Raw genomic sequence first — 12,879 nt, 5'->3', positions numbered from 1 at the left:
AATGAGTTAATGTGTGTTTCTTATAGCAGTTAAAATGTAGTTTTAATTTAGTGATTTTAACTTTTAGTTTAGTGATTTTAATGCTTGCAATGTTAGATTGTAAAGTTCTAATGCTATCTGTTCTAACTATAAAAGGTACAGCTGTCATAAAACCAGAGAAAAAGGCTGCATGGCTATGATAGTATGTGAGAGAGTCAGTGGTAATATCATTGCATTCCTATTGTTCAGTGTTAGAGGAGCTCAGCTTAGTCTGACAGTTTGCCTGCCCTGGACCAGGTTAGCTTTCCAGCATAAGTTGCCACAGTGACTGATTTTGATCTTTGTTAAATTTGTTTTATGGAACCAAATCATTTGACAGTGAGTCAGACTAACTGAAATAAGCCTGGCCTATTTGGTAAACTTGTTTTATGAAACAGGCCTCGAGGCATTAGAAGTCAGAAGACACATAAGTTAATTTATGATTTGCTGTCTGCCTGAACCAAAGAAATAAATGCGATCATTCCATTGCATCGAATCGCATTGTGTTGAATCGTATCGAATCGAAATCGGATGGCACTGCATCGTAATAGGGGTGAATCGTATCGCATCGCTAGCTACTTCATATGTATCGACAATGTATCGTATCGTTGGCTATGCATCGAGATGCGTATCGCATCGGCCTCAGTTATGGAGATGCACATCCCTAATATATATACATACACACACACACTAGCCATTGTTTAAGGATACTGACTTCGGTGGTTGTGAACTGGTCTCTAAGGAAGTCCAGGTCCTCTTCCAGAGAGTCCAGATTCCGGGAAGCTGTAGCAAAGTTTTTCTCCAACAGCGCCTGGGCCTCATCAATATCATACTCCAACATGACATTAGCCTGGTACACAAACACAAAAACCTCAGCTGTAAGCTAGTTTGTCATTATATCAATTAAAGACATTTTTAAGCCCAATAAGCTATTTGAGTGAGAAGTCATTTAGCATAAATATTGTATCCAATTCCAAGCAATTGAATGTACATTTTAATAAACAGACAGTCCAAAAGGAAGTGCCTTGCTCAACAGTGGAAACAGGGTTTCTGTGACTCTTTAGTTCTCAAGTTGCTCCAATTTGGACTGAATTTCCAATTAACAACGAAGCTGTTACAAAACCAAATGTAATTCAAAACTACAGACAGGCATGTGATACACTGCTAATCACGCAAACGGTTTCATCAGTTCATGAGGAGCACAAGCTGTACAATCCCCTACCTACCCTCTTACAACACAACTGAGCTGCACAATAGTCCAAAGAGCAAAAACTATAGGCAGTAAACATCAATGCTTTAAATATTCAAAATGTCAAAACAGTAATATTTTAAGTCGCATCTCGAGTCGTTTTACTTCCATATTGTGATGTATTTCTCATTGACCCAGGCTGGTGATAGAATTAGAATTGCACTTGATTTTATCTGTCTGTAAATCATCTGTCTCTGTAGATATAACAGGTGGTTAAGAGAATAATTATGATACATTTTTTATTTCATGTTGACTATTAATACAATGAAACACAGTAGTCAACACTTACCCCAAGCCACAAACACACTTTATCTGTGGGTGGGACAGAGGCTTTGCAATAGACGTTATCAGCCAACAGAAAATGTGTCTCCATGGGATCTGTAGTGTCCTGTGATTGGACATGCATAATTAAGAACAGGAAAACAGAAAATTAAGAGATGAGACAAAGTGTGAGAGGTAATAAAAATTAACAGAGAACAAAACACTCATTTAAAAGCAACATTTTTAGGCATTAGAGAGTTGCTTCCCTCCAGCCATTTGCATATACGGAGATATGGGAGTTAAAAATTGTGATGGCCTCACCTTCTTTTTCTGCATGTGCCTTAGGATTTCTAACGTTTGTTTGATTTGTGGGATCTGGCTTTTCAACCTAAAAAAAACAAAAAAATATCAGTCAAGTGGAATTAGCGACAATATTTTATGCTTACTCTGAGTAATGAATCAGATTTTTTAATAGTCGACAATGATGCAAGGAAACTGGAAGCCAACATAGTCTTTATAGGAAGAGTATCCTTTAGCATTGACACAGGAACTGATCATTGCCTATTACTCTACAGCGTAGAATAGACTATAAACAAACCTGAGTTTCTTCTGAGCCAGATTGAGCTCCATATATTTATATTTCTGATACTGTTCATCCAGCTTCCTCAGCACGGCGTCTGCTGTGTCATTGCCCGGCTGCTTCATGAAGGCATCCACATCTTCCTACAGAACCACAGTTACAGTTCACATCTCATTAACGACATCTTATGGGCTTCCTAAATGAATTACATCCTATTAAGTACTTAAATACTGGTTAATCGTGTGTTATCTGTCACCCAAAGCTCACTGCACCGTCAAGACATGAGCAAGCAAAGGCTGCAGCCTTATAAGGAGAAGAGCAGGGCGCTTTCTACTAAAAAAAGCCGTTTAAAGACCAACACAGCATTTACGGGAAACTATCGACAGCACGGAACGTGAAAATGAACTATATTCCATATTCCCACTGACCACAAATATTGCTTCGGGTATTCCGAGGTGTTTTTTCTTATTTGCAGCTCCTGCATTGCCACTCTCTATGGTCATCGCCATTTTGGAGAGACTCACGGCTCTTCCTCTTCACGCACGCGCCCGCTGCTCTTACGCCCGAGCGCTGCCTGTATAATAAAAGTGAGGAGACATAATAAAACGCTGAGCCAGTGATGTATTTTGAGGGTCCACCGATTGTTTTAAACTGGTCATTCTCATTTAATGTGTTTGGAAATGTTATATAAGTTCAAATTCAGTCTTAGTGAAATCATGATTGGGAGAACGTATGAGTTAACAAATCACCCAGCAGATGTCAGTGTCGCCCAAACGACCCAGAGAAAGAGCGCGAGGCGCTGGCCATCAGGGTTGCCAGGTTTTCAGAACAAAACCCGCCCAATTGCTACTCAAAACTAAACTAGCCCAAATCGCGTTTCAAGGGGGGTTCCTCCTGTACAATTCGCATTCCATGGGCTAAATATCACGTTATTGGGGTCGCTTCAACCCGCGGACACGAAAAACAACCCGCGGCAACGGTGTTAAAGTAGCCCAATTCCGCGCGAAAACCACGGACTTGGCAACACTGCTGGCCATGACGGATGCAGTTGGTGGTGTGATACCATATATTTAGGGGTGACATGAAAAAAAAGATAAATACAATGGCCATTTATATTAAATTTGATTTTAAATGATATTGACATGTGTTCTGCATACATAAACGATGCAATTCAACAAGACCGTCAGAAACGAGTGTTTAATGATAGGGGAGACTGAGAGCGGGGGCGAAAGTAACAAAGCGATTTTCGACAGAGCCCTGACAGCATTTGCATTCCAAGCTATGTGAAAAATGAAAAGCAAATAATTAATTAAATCATAAAAATGTAAAATTAAAACAAATCATTTTAAAATAACATCAATCAAAATAAAACACTTACTAAAAAAATGTAAGTATTTTATTTGTTTGCCTGCGTGTTGTCATATTGTTGTTCAAATACTTTTGAAACATTTGATAAAACTGAAATTTTAAATGTAATTTAATAAATTTTTGCAAAAAATTTTGCAGTTACATATTAACAAGGTCATAGTCAGGTATATTTAATAAAAACGAGAGTAACACAAAAAAATCTAGCTTGTATTGTTGTGTTACTTTCGTCCCAACTGATGGGGTCGAAAGTAACAATATGCAACGTATGTTCTTTATACTGAAAATTATACTGAAGTCGTTCTACATTTGTACAAAATATAATCTGGTATTGATAGACCGCTCTTGTGAGTTATTGATCACAGTAAAAATATATGTCTAAAACATTATCTTTTAAAATTATGTTTTTCTGAAAAATTGTACTTTCGCGCCTGCTCTCCCTACTGCTAATATTAATGCTACGGTTTTGTATTACTGAAATTAACATTATACATGCATTTTAGTTAATATGCACATATTGAACATTGTATAATTATACATATAAGAAACAGCTACAAAAATAAATAAAAAGTGCTATAAAGTTTGTTTGATTTTTAATTAGCATAGCAACGCTAACATTTTTAAATGAGCAACTTTAAAATTTGGTCAAAATATAAGCAAATTATTGCATAAAAGTGAACGTACTTTTATCTGTAAAAGTACAGTTTCTCATAAAAGTAAGAGAGGTCTTTGACACTGAATATTTTCATTGATACATTTCTGTTTCTCACACCACAATAAAACTGATTAAGTACTATGCAAAAATGAAGTAGATGTGTGTGCTGTGGACCTTAGTCAGCGTACACACCAAATATAATGTTTTGCTAATTAGTTTTTTGGGTTGAAATGTTTTTAACTTGCTGTTGATTGCTCAGCTAATGCAACACTGAAAATACACAAATTAAAAAAAATAATAAATAATAAATAATAATAATAACAAAATCCTGATAACCAACAACTCTGGAAAACATATGGTGTGACAATAACAACAGATTGTACATCTGTCCCTCACAGCCTTGTTTTCTTGCACAAAAATGAAATAGAATGCGTACCCTGACTAAAGTCAATGGTAGTTTTACTAATCAAAAGACTACTGATAAAGTCAGAGAGTGAGCAATGAGCAATGCCCTTGAGCGTAGGTTGCTTCAGGCAGACTATACCTGTAAGTGTTCATTTTTTTGGGATAATGTTTAGCTAAAACTACTATAAATTCTGTACCAAGAAAGACTATGTTACACCAAGCTGCTTACCCGCAAAATATTTTGGCTACTAATACAGTGGCTGGAGGTTCTGTTGATAAGTTGACCCAGGAACTGAATGCATGCTGATGATGATTTGTGGCTGAAATTAGTATCAAGTTAGAATCAATGGCATATACAGGTGTTCATTTGGCTTCATTTAAACCAGTGGTTTTCAAACTTTTGACCCCAATTCATCCATTGTCTCTCCAGAGCCCCCCTCATGTAGGTTAGGACATTTTCTTTTATATCCTTTCTGTAATTATGAAAAAGCTTTTTTTATGAACAAGAACTAGGAGTGTCAGTAGATTAAAATAATTAGGCTAACTGCATATCAATTTTGTGATTCCAGATGTTTCTGTGTGCTTAAATAAAAAAGCAGAAGGGACGAGATTGATTTTTAATAAAACAAGAAATATGATGTCAATTTACGCATTGTATCATTTGAATTCAGTAAAATAATTGTAATATAATTTATAATTATAACATTTTTGTAAATTATTTAAGTCATCCTATGCCCTCAGCATACTTTTTTATAAGATTACAGTCTTTGTTGATTAAACACAGACTCCCTACTGCATATTAAATAAAACTTCAAAGTAATAAAGAAAGCTGTGAGAGTGACACCATAAAGCAGATTTTTGTTGATGAGTATGAATATTCAATAGATGTTAAATAAGGACAAGAACATGTAGAAGACAGGGACAATGACAAACTTATAAAGAATTAAATAAGTGCTTAAAAGACGTCAGACCATATGGCAAAAGAACAAAATACAAACAAGTCCACTATTAGTTTGCGCAACCAGAGAAGTTTAGGTCATATTAATGATTTTTATTGAGACAGACCGTTTTATTACCCACGTTATTATGATCAAATGTCAATTCCAGGAAACATAAAATAAATTAGTTCATTTATTAATCGTTGCAAACAGTATGATGGGCCCGTGCTTTGTGAATTGGTGTGCACTTTAACAAAAGACATTAAGAGTCATCAGCTCAGTCCTTCCCGTTAATAAAACCACAACAAAGACCGTTTCACCTGGACCTCTTCAGATACGTTTGAAAGCACACAGACACCATAAACCCTGGGCAATCACAATGATTAACAGGAGTGTGTTCGGTATCAGAGCGCAGGGCAGTGATTTCAGGCACTGTGTTCGTCAGGACTGCGTCAGAAGCGATGAACTCACCGGAGGGGAGGGGAGGGGATTGGGGAGGCGTCGCTTGTCAGGCAGACTCATAGCGCAGCGAGTATCAGCACTGGGCGGGTGTGAGGAAACCTCTGGGAAAGGGGGGAAATCTTGCTTATTCTGTTTATTTTGGAACAACAATAAACAGGCGTAAATTTTTAATCTACTACAACCATTAAATTATTCAGTCTTGTGTCTCTCTGCGCCTGAAGCGAAAGACGAGCGAGCTTAACGCGCGGTAAAGAATCGTGAGAGGCAGCGCGAGCTGAAAGCATCTTTTCAGGACCTTGGACAGAGCGCGCGTACAATGGCACCAGTGACGACCGAAGAAGCACATATCGGTGAGTAAATTGTTATTTATCATTTTCAGTGAACACGTCGTATTTGTGAATGGTTAAAGAATTGTTGTTACATTTTTGGAAACGTGGCTCATTAACAGTAACGCAGCTTTTCCCTGATGCGCGAGCATATACATTAATAGGCGCGTGCACTATTAGTAGCCTATGACATCACTGGTGTATGAAAATGTTTGAAACGCGTTAGAATGTTTGTCAGAAGCTTTCACTGATAACGTTAGTCACAGAAGAGTACGAGATTTGTTTTCTGAGAGGAAAACAAAAGGCTGACAGAGCACCTTAGCTAATTCACTGGAGAGGTGCTGCACCCACCATGAAAACGGAAATTTCCAGATTCACAGACACTACTGCACTCGAAATTTACAGTTCTTTGTAAATGGTATAATAGTTATCTCTTAACAGACAGTGCCCTCCTGAGACCTTGTTCGGTGACGAAAGAGTGCCATTGCACTTCAGATGCAAATAACTTTATATAATCTCTCTATTCTTTTCCTGGTTGAAGGTGTTTTAATATCTCATGGCAACAGTAAGTCTACATACATCTATAAAATAAGTAAATAAATAATTGGTATTTTTTTCTCAATTTCCTGTTTTATACATAGCGGAGGTTCCTGTGAGCGTGGCAGTGGTGAGTGTGTTTGGCCTGGTCTTCAGTGTTTCCATCTTTGCATGGATTTGCTGTCAGCGCAAAGCCAACAAGGCTAGTAACAAGACCCCACCCTATAAGTTTGTCCACATGCTGAAGGGGGTTGACATCTATCCTGAGAGTCTGAATGGAAAGAATAAGTTTGGAGGAGAAAAGACAGCAGATGCCCATGGAAAACAGACCCTCAGTCCCACCGGTGGACGGCCAGAGCTCCATCTGGACCTGGAGAAACGAGATCTTAATGGAAACTTCCCTTCCAAGCCACCAACCCTCCAACTCAAAGTGCGTAGTTCCCCAGACCTGGACATCCCGTCTCTTCAGGCAGGCTTTGGGCCAGGTGATAATCAGGAGGCTGGCACTCCAGAAAGCATTCTATCCAGTCAGACACCAACACCGGCTGTGGAGAAATCTCAGGACACAGAGGGTGGCCTCGGGACCCTCTACTTTTCGGTTGAGTACAACTTCGAGAAGAAGGCTTTCACGGTTCACATCAAGGAGGCACATGGATTGTCTCCCACGGATGAACAATCATTGACCTCTGACCCCTATATCAAGCTGACCTTGCTGCCTGAGAAGAAGCACAAGGTGAAGACACGTGTTTTGAGGAAGACTCTGGACCCAGCCTTCGACGAGACCTTCAGCTTCTATGGAATCCCATATGCACGGGTTTCCCAGCTGGCTTTGCATTTCATGGTGCTGAGTTTCGACCGCTTTTCACGTGATGAAGTGATCGGAGAGACCCTCGTTCCTCTGGCTGACATTGACCTGTCTGAGGGGCGCGTCCTCATGAGCCGAGACATTATTAAAAGGAATGTCAGGGTAAGAATAGCTTTAATTATATGTCTTTTGATTAAATTTTTCACATAATACATACTACAATATATGCATAAATATACATGTATTTAAATATAAGAACTGATTGTGTCCAGACCAGACATACATATAAATAAATGTCTTTCTTCTTTATCTGAAACGTTAGAAGAGTGCTGGTCGAGGAGAGCTACTTCTGTCCCTGTGTTATCAGTCGACCACCAGTACTCTGACTGTGGTGGTACTGAAAGCCCGCCACCTGCCCAAGACTGACTCCAACGGACCCTCAGGTGAGGTTAGAGTGTGGGTCAGATAGAAGCTGTCATTAGCTGAAGCACCTTGGTTAATATTTATATATATATATATAGATAGATAGATAGAGAGAGAGGGAGAGAGAGAGAGAGAGAGAGACAGAGAGAGAGAGATTAAAGACATTTCAAGAACTGTAAAAAAACAGTTTTTTGGAAAAACAATACTTATGAAGGGAAACAAAAATAACTATAATTGCAGTTTACGTTTTGATTGTATCATTTTGATTAATTTAGCTTGTTTTAATATATCAATATTAATAATAATATTAATTATAGTAATAATAATATATACATTTAAATAATATTAGATCATCCTACGGACTCCTTGAAAATTTGCTAAGGACCCCTGATTGAGAACCACTGATCTAGAACATTTTATTAGTACCATATTATTAGTACCAATATTATTTTAGCATCACTGAGGTACTGTTAAAGTTTTTATTATTATTTATTACTTTTTTTATTTTTATATTTTATATTGACATTTTTATTTTTGTAATTTTGTTGTGTTTTGTCATTTTTATTATTTTTTTTGTCTACATATAATTATTTATACATTTTTATTTCAGTTGTAGCTTATTTTAATGAGTCAAGTAAAACTTAACAAAAGAGAGACATTTTGAAATTAATAATATATTTTGTTTTAGTTTACATTTATTTAATTTCAAGTAATCTGTTGTTTTTTATGGTTTCAGTTTTAGTCAACCATAATAACCATGATTAACATTTCTTAAGCTGTATCGTCCATTTACAAAACACTTTGTCCAGCAGAGGTGTGATCTCCCAGTGTTCAATGTCTCATTTCCTGTGCATCGACTGAAGTATTGATTTCTGTCTCACTCTCTTCTGTCCTCCCGTCTTTTTTTAGACCCTTACGTGAAGGTGAACCTGTTCCAGGGGGAGAAGCGAGTGTGTAAGAAGAAGACGCACGTGAAAAAGTGCGCCCCCAACCCCGTCTTTAACGAGCTCTTTGTTTTCGACCTGCCCTCGGAAGAAGGCCTGCGAGACACCAGTGTGGAGCTCCTCCTGCTGGACTCTGACAGACCGTCCCGTACACCTGTCATCGGCCGGCTCCTCCTGGGCACCTCCTCCCCTGGCACCGCTGGTGAGCACTGGCGCGAGATCTGCGACCACCCGCGGCGACAGATCGCTAAGTGGCACGCGCTGTCTGAAGACTAGCTCAGTTGGTTGCCATGCCGACAGATGCCCAGGAACTGTCGTCGGAAATTCATGGTTGAGTGGGCAGGATTTGAACTGTGGACTTGTCGCGAGTAATGTCCTCTGTCAATCAACTGAACACAGTCATATACAAGTCATATCATTGGGGTGGGGCTTCTTCTAAGGGGTGAGGCGCCAGCTGAACCCTGCCAATTAATGATCCCAAAGACTGTCTCAGATGCCCGATGCCGCTTTTTCTTCATGCTTCATTCGAAACCTGATCGATCACCACTTTGTGCAGTACCGAATGTCATGTTGCTATTGCTGTTCTTCTCTACTCACTGTTAATAATACTCCATTATGCGATAAAATTAAAGAAAATCCTGGTAATGTGATAATGATGATGATGTAAATTAACTGAATGATCTGTTTATTTTTTAAAAGATGCTTTTATCTTTTGTTTATTCAGATGTTAAAATTCATTTATTCTCTTCCTTTTATACTTGATTTCTCGACATTGGTTTATTGTTGTGTTTTTTGCCTGACGTTTTTGTAAGTTAACATGGTGTGGAAGCAGCCTAAATTAGGCACATACAAGCAGGACGACTGCACGAACTGAACAAGACCGCATGTACGTGTGTGAATGTGAGTGTGTGTGCGTGTGTCTCTGTGTCTATATAAATGTGTATGTGAGTGTTAGTTCAGTTCCAGTGGAGTATGAGACAGAATGTTGTTCTCTTCATTGTGTGCACAACGGTGGAAGTGATGTATATGTGTATTACTATGAAACATCCAATTCAGAGAAAGAAATATAGTATGTCTCCAATGTCAATTAGCTAATCTAAATTAATTCCATCTGATGGAGCAATATCCGTTTTAATGTTATTTACTGTGATGAGTAGGAAGTCTGAGTCAGTGGTTTTACGTCACAGTCAAATCAATACTAGTGATTAGCATTAGTGAAAAAGAGAGCGATGATGTAATGTACATATATGTAATGTCCATAAAATTTTCTCGGGAAACAAGCTGCCAATTTTATTTATTTTTTTAATAAATTAATATTTTATTTAGCAAGAATCCCTTAAATTGATCACAAGTGGCAGTAAAGACATTTATAATATTACAAAAGATTTATTTTGAAATTTCTAATCATCAAAGAATCCTGAAAAAAAGTTTTATATTAATATTAAGCAGCACAACCATTTTCATTGCACCGATAATAATAAGAAATGCTTCTTCAGCACCAAATACGCATACTAGAATGATTTCTGAAGGATCTTAACAATACTGTTTTTATTGTATTTTTGGTGAACATAGGAGATTTCATTTGATGCTAGTTTATGTTTCCTCCCTCCTTCTTTCTTATTTGAGGGCAGTCAGCAGAGTTATAGTCCATTGTTGTGTATGACACCAGGAAGAACTCTATCCTCACAAAACCTGTGGGTGGGTTGCCAAGGCTTGGAATATCAAAAAGGGCCTGAATGTTCTGTTTCTCTTGGATCGGTGGCAAAATGAGCGAAAGCTCTATTCCTAGCATCAACGTCAGTCCACTGAGTACAACAAGGATGTGTCAGTGCTCCAGGTGTCTTAAAACATGTTAGTAACAACGTGAGCACCCACACTTACCATAAATACTAAATTACCTCGTAAGAGGTTCATACACCCTTGTGAGACAAAAAATGTCAGTCACTCAAAAATGACACACATGCACTCAAAGGAGCAAAGAGGCAGTCGTGTTTATCGAATTCAGTCAAATTTATCTACAAGACACATTGAATGTCTTGAAGATTAATAATTGATAATAAAAAGAACATTGGAAAGCAAAAGAAATGTAGAGATATACACATACACAGAGGTTTGTATGCATGTGACAGTTAAAGAAAATGTCATGCTGAGGTAAGGAGAGAAATGTCTCAGACAGATCTATCTTCACACCTGTCTGCACAAAAAAAAATGGAAAGAATAATGTCAAAACAGAGCTCAGACTCTATCATCAGTTTCTGCACACCTGAGAAACTGATCCTCTCACAGTCACTAGATCTGCTGTGTTGTCTACTGCATACAGAGGAGGCTGTTATCTAAGGCATCAACTAAATCTAAATAGAACTCACAACTAATTACAATAGAGTTTGTGTCAGACTCTGGTCCGTGTTTTGTGTGTGTTTTGCTCCTCATGTGCCTTCCTTGCCCTTATTTGGTCCTTCCTGTTCCTGTCCTCATTTTGTGTATTTGTCTCCAGCTATGTTTTGATTAATTAGTTCATTTGCTCCCAGGTGTGTCCCATTGGTGTTTGTGTATTTATGTTCTCAGTTCCCAGTGCTCTGTCTGCTGTTAAGTGTCATTTTGTTTGCCTGACGTCTCCCGTCCTGTGATCCCCAGAGTGCCTTCATTAAAACCCTTTTGATTTACTTTATTCCTCGTCTCCTCGCTCGTTCCTGTGCTCCCAGTGTGTGAGTCGTGACAGTTTGCACATTTTGCTAAGCTAACAATGCAATACTTTAAGCATAAAAGTACATGCATACACCAGTATTAGGTTATATATATATAGTTTGAATGAAACATGCAATTGAATTAAAAGATTGAAGACAGAAATATTAGATTGGATTGTAACTTAGCTCTAAATATTCAAAGCAACATATTCTAAACATTTCATTAACAAAATAAAATAAAACTCATCAAAGGAATAACTCATTTCAAATGACTCCATTTGAATTTAAAGGGGTCATATGATGCGATTTCAATTTTTCCTTTCTCTTTGGAGTGTTACAAGCTCTTGGTGCATAAAGTAGATCTGTAAAGTTGCAAAGACTAAAGTCTCAAATCCAAAGAGATATTCTTTATAAAAGTTAAGACTTGTCCACGCCCTCCTAAAACGGCTCGCTTAAACACGCCCCCACATGTCTACGTCACTGTGTGGCAAGATTTGCATAACACCGCCCAAATCGCTTTTCAGACCTATGAGCTTTGTAAAAATCGACGCGTTTCAGAAAGTCGGGGCATAGAGGAGCAACAATAATGTACATTATGTGGAAAATAATGTGTTTTTTAAACCTTAAACTGCATAAACACATTGCATTACACCAAATACACAACATAATGTTCTTTTTAGCAACATCATATGACCCCTTTAAGGAAGTAGAAATAAAGTCAATTGAAATGTAAAAAAATACCTTACTGTAATTCTTAACCAGCAGTGTTTGTCAATACTTTGAATTATAACTTGTTTGTAAAATGCTATAAAAGATTTAAGTGTTTAAAAGTGTGAAGGTTTTAAAGGCTTTAAAGACAAGAGACAAGATAGTTAGAGCAGAGGCGAAATGCAAAGAAGAGAAGATCCGCCCGGAACTGCTTTCAGTGTACAACAGTGAGCGCAAGCTACATTAAAGTGATTATTACGTTTTGAATATGGATATTTTTCTTACAAAAACGCATCGATTCGCTACAGAAGAAAAATTAAAATGCGCCCATCCATAAAAAAAAGTGTCTCACACATTACTTGAGGGTGAGTAATTTATGGGCTAATTTTCATTTTTGGGTGAACTAACCCTTTAAATGCTATATATGTGGGCAACTCACCAGGTTTTGGTCAAAGCTGTCTACGGGAGCTGCAAGAACAAGCTGTGAATCAACTCTGACTGTGTGTGTGTGTGTGTGTG

General features: G+C 37.9%; 2 protein-coding genes across 2 annotated transcripts in view; one reads left to right on the top strand and one right to left on the bottom strand.

The window, feature by feature from the left end:
* LOC107753938 (prefoldin subunit 3-like) overlaps positions 1-2,680 on the bottom strand; it is a 5,646-nt gene extending 2,966 nt beyond the window's left edge. The window contains exons 1-5 of the mRNA XM_016570223.1: positions 2,537-2,680; positions 2,127-2,251; positions 1,850-1,916; positions 1,557-1,655; positions 730-868 (exon numbers count right to left, since the gene is read on the bottom strand). Coding sequence (XP_016425709.1) covers positions 730-868; positions 1,557-1,655; positions 1,850-1,916; positions 2,127-2,251; positions 2,537-2,617 — 511 coding nt within the window. The 5' untranslated portion in view covers positions 2,618-2,680. The remainder of the gene's footprint in view (positions 1-729; positions 869-1,556; positions 1,656-1,849; positions 1,917-2,126; positions 2,252-2,536) is intronic.
* A 3,333-nt stretch (positions 2,681-6,013) lies between these two features.
* On the top strand, positions 6,014-10,259 carry LOC107753936 (synaptotagmin-4-like). The gene is made up of 4 exons (XM_016570221.1): positions 6,014-6,283; positions 6,901-7,763; positions 7,924-8,044; positions 8,934-10,259. Exons 1-4 carry the CDS (start codon positions 6,250-6,252, stop codon positions 9,242-9,244), a joined length of 1,329 nt encoding a protein of 442 aa, XP_016425707.1. The 5' UTR covers positions 6,014-6,249; the 3' UTR covers positions 9,245-10,259.
* The last annotated feature ends 2,620 nt before the right edge of the window (positions 10,260-12,879 follow it).

Source organism: Sinocyclocheilus rhinocerous, unplaced genomic scaffold, assembly GCF_001515625.1.
Source record: "Sinocyclocheilus rhinocerous isolate Xijiao unplaced genomic scaffold, SAMN03320098_v1.1 scaffold831, whole genome shotgun sequence".
Classification (NCBI taxonomy): domain Eukaryota; kingdom Metazoa; phylum Chordata; class Actinopteri; order Cypriniformes; family Cyprinidae; genus Sinocyclocheilus; species Sinocyclocheilus rhinocerous.
Note: the sequence above shows the minus strand (reverse complement) of the source record. Positions and strands in the feature narration are given on the sequence as shown.

Bases quoted from the DNA above. Each gene is read 5' to 3' on its own strand.
- LOC107753936 (XM_016570221.1), top strand. From the start codon at position 6,250: ATGGCACCAGTGACGACCGAAGAAGCACATATCG. The intron at 7,764-7,923 runs GTAAGAATAGCT...CTGAAACGTTAG, and splicing joins TTATTAAAAGGAATGTCAGG to AAGAGTGCTGGTCGAGGAGA. The intron at 8,045-8,933 runs GTGAGGTTAGAG...GTCTTTTTTTAG, and splicing joins TGACTCCAACGGACCCTCAG to ACCCTTACGTGAAGGTGAAC.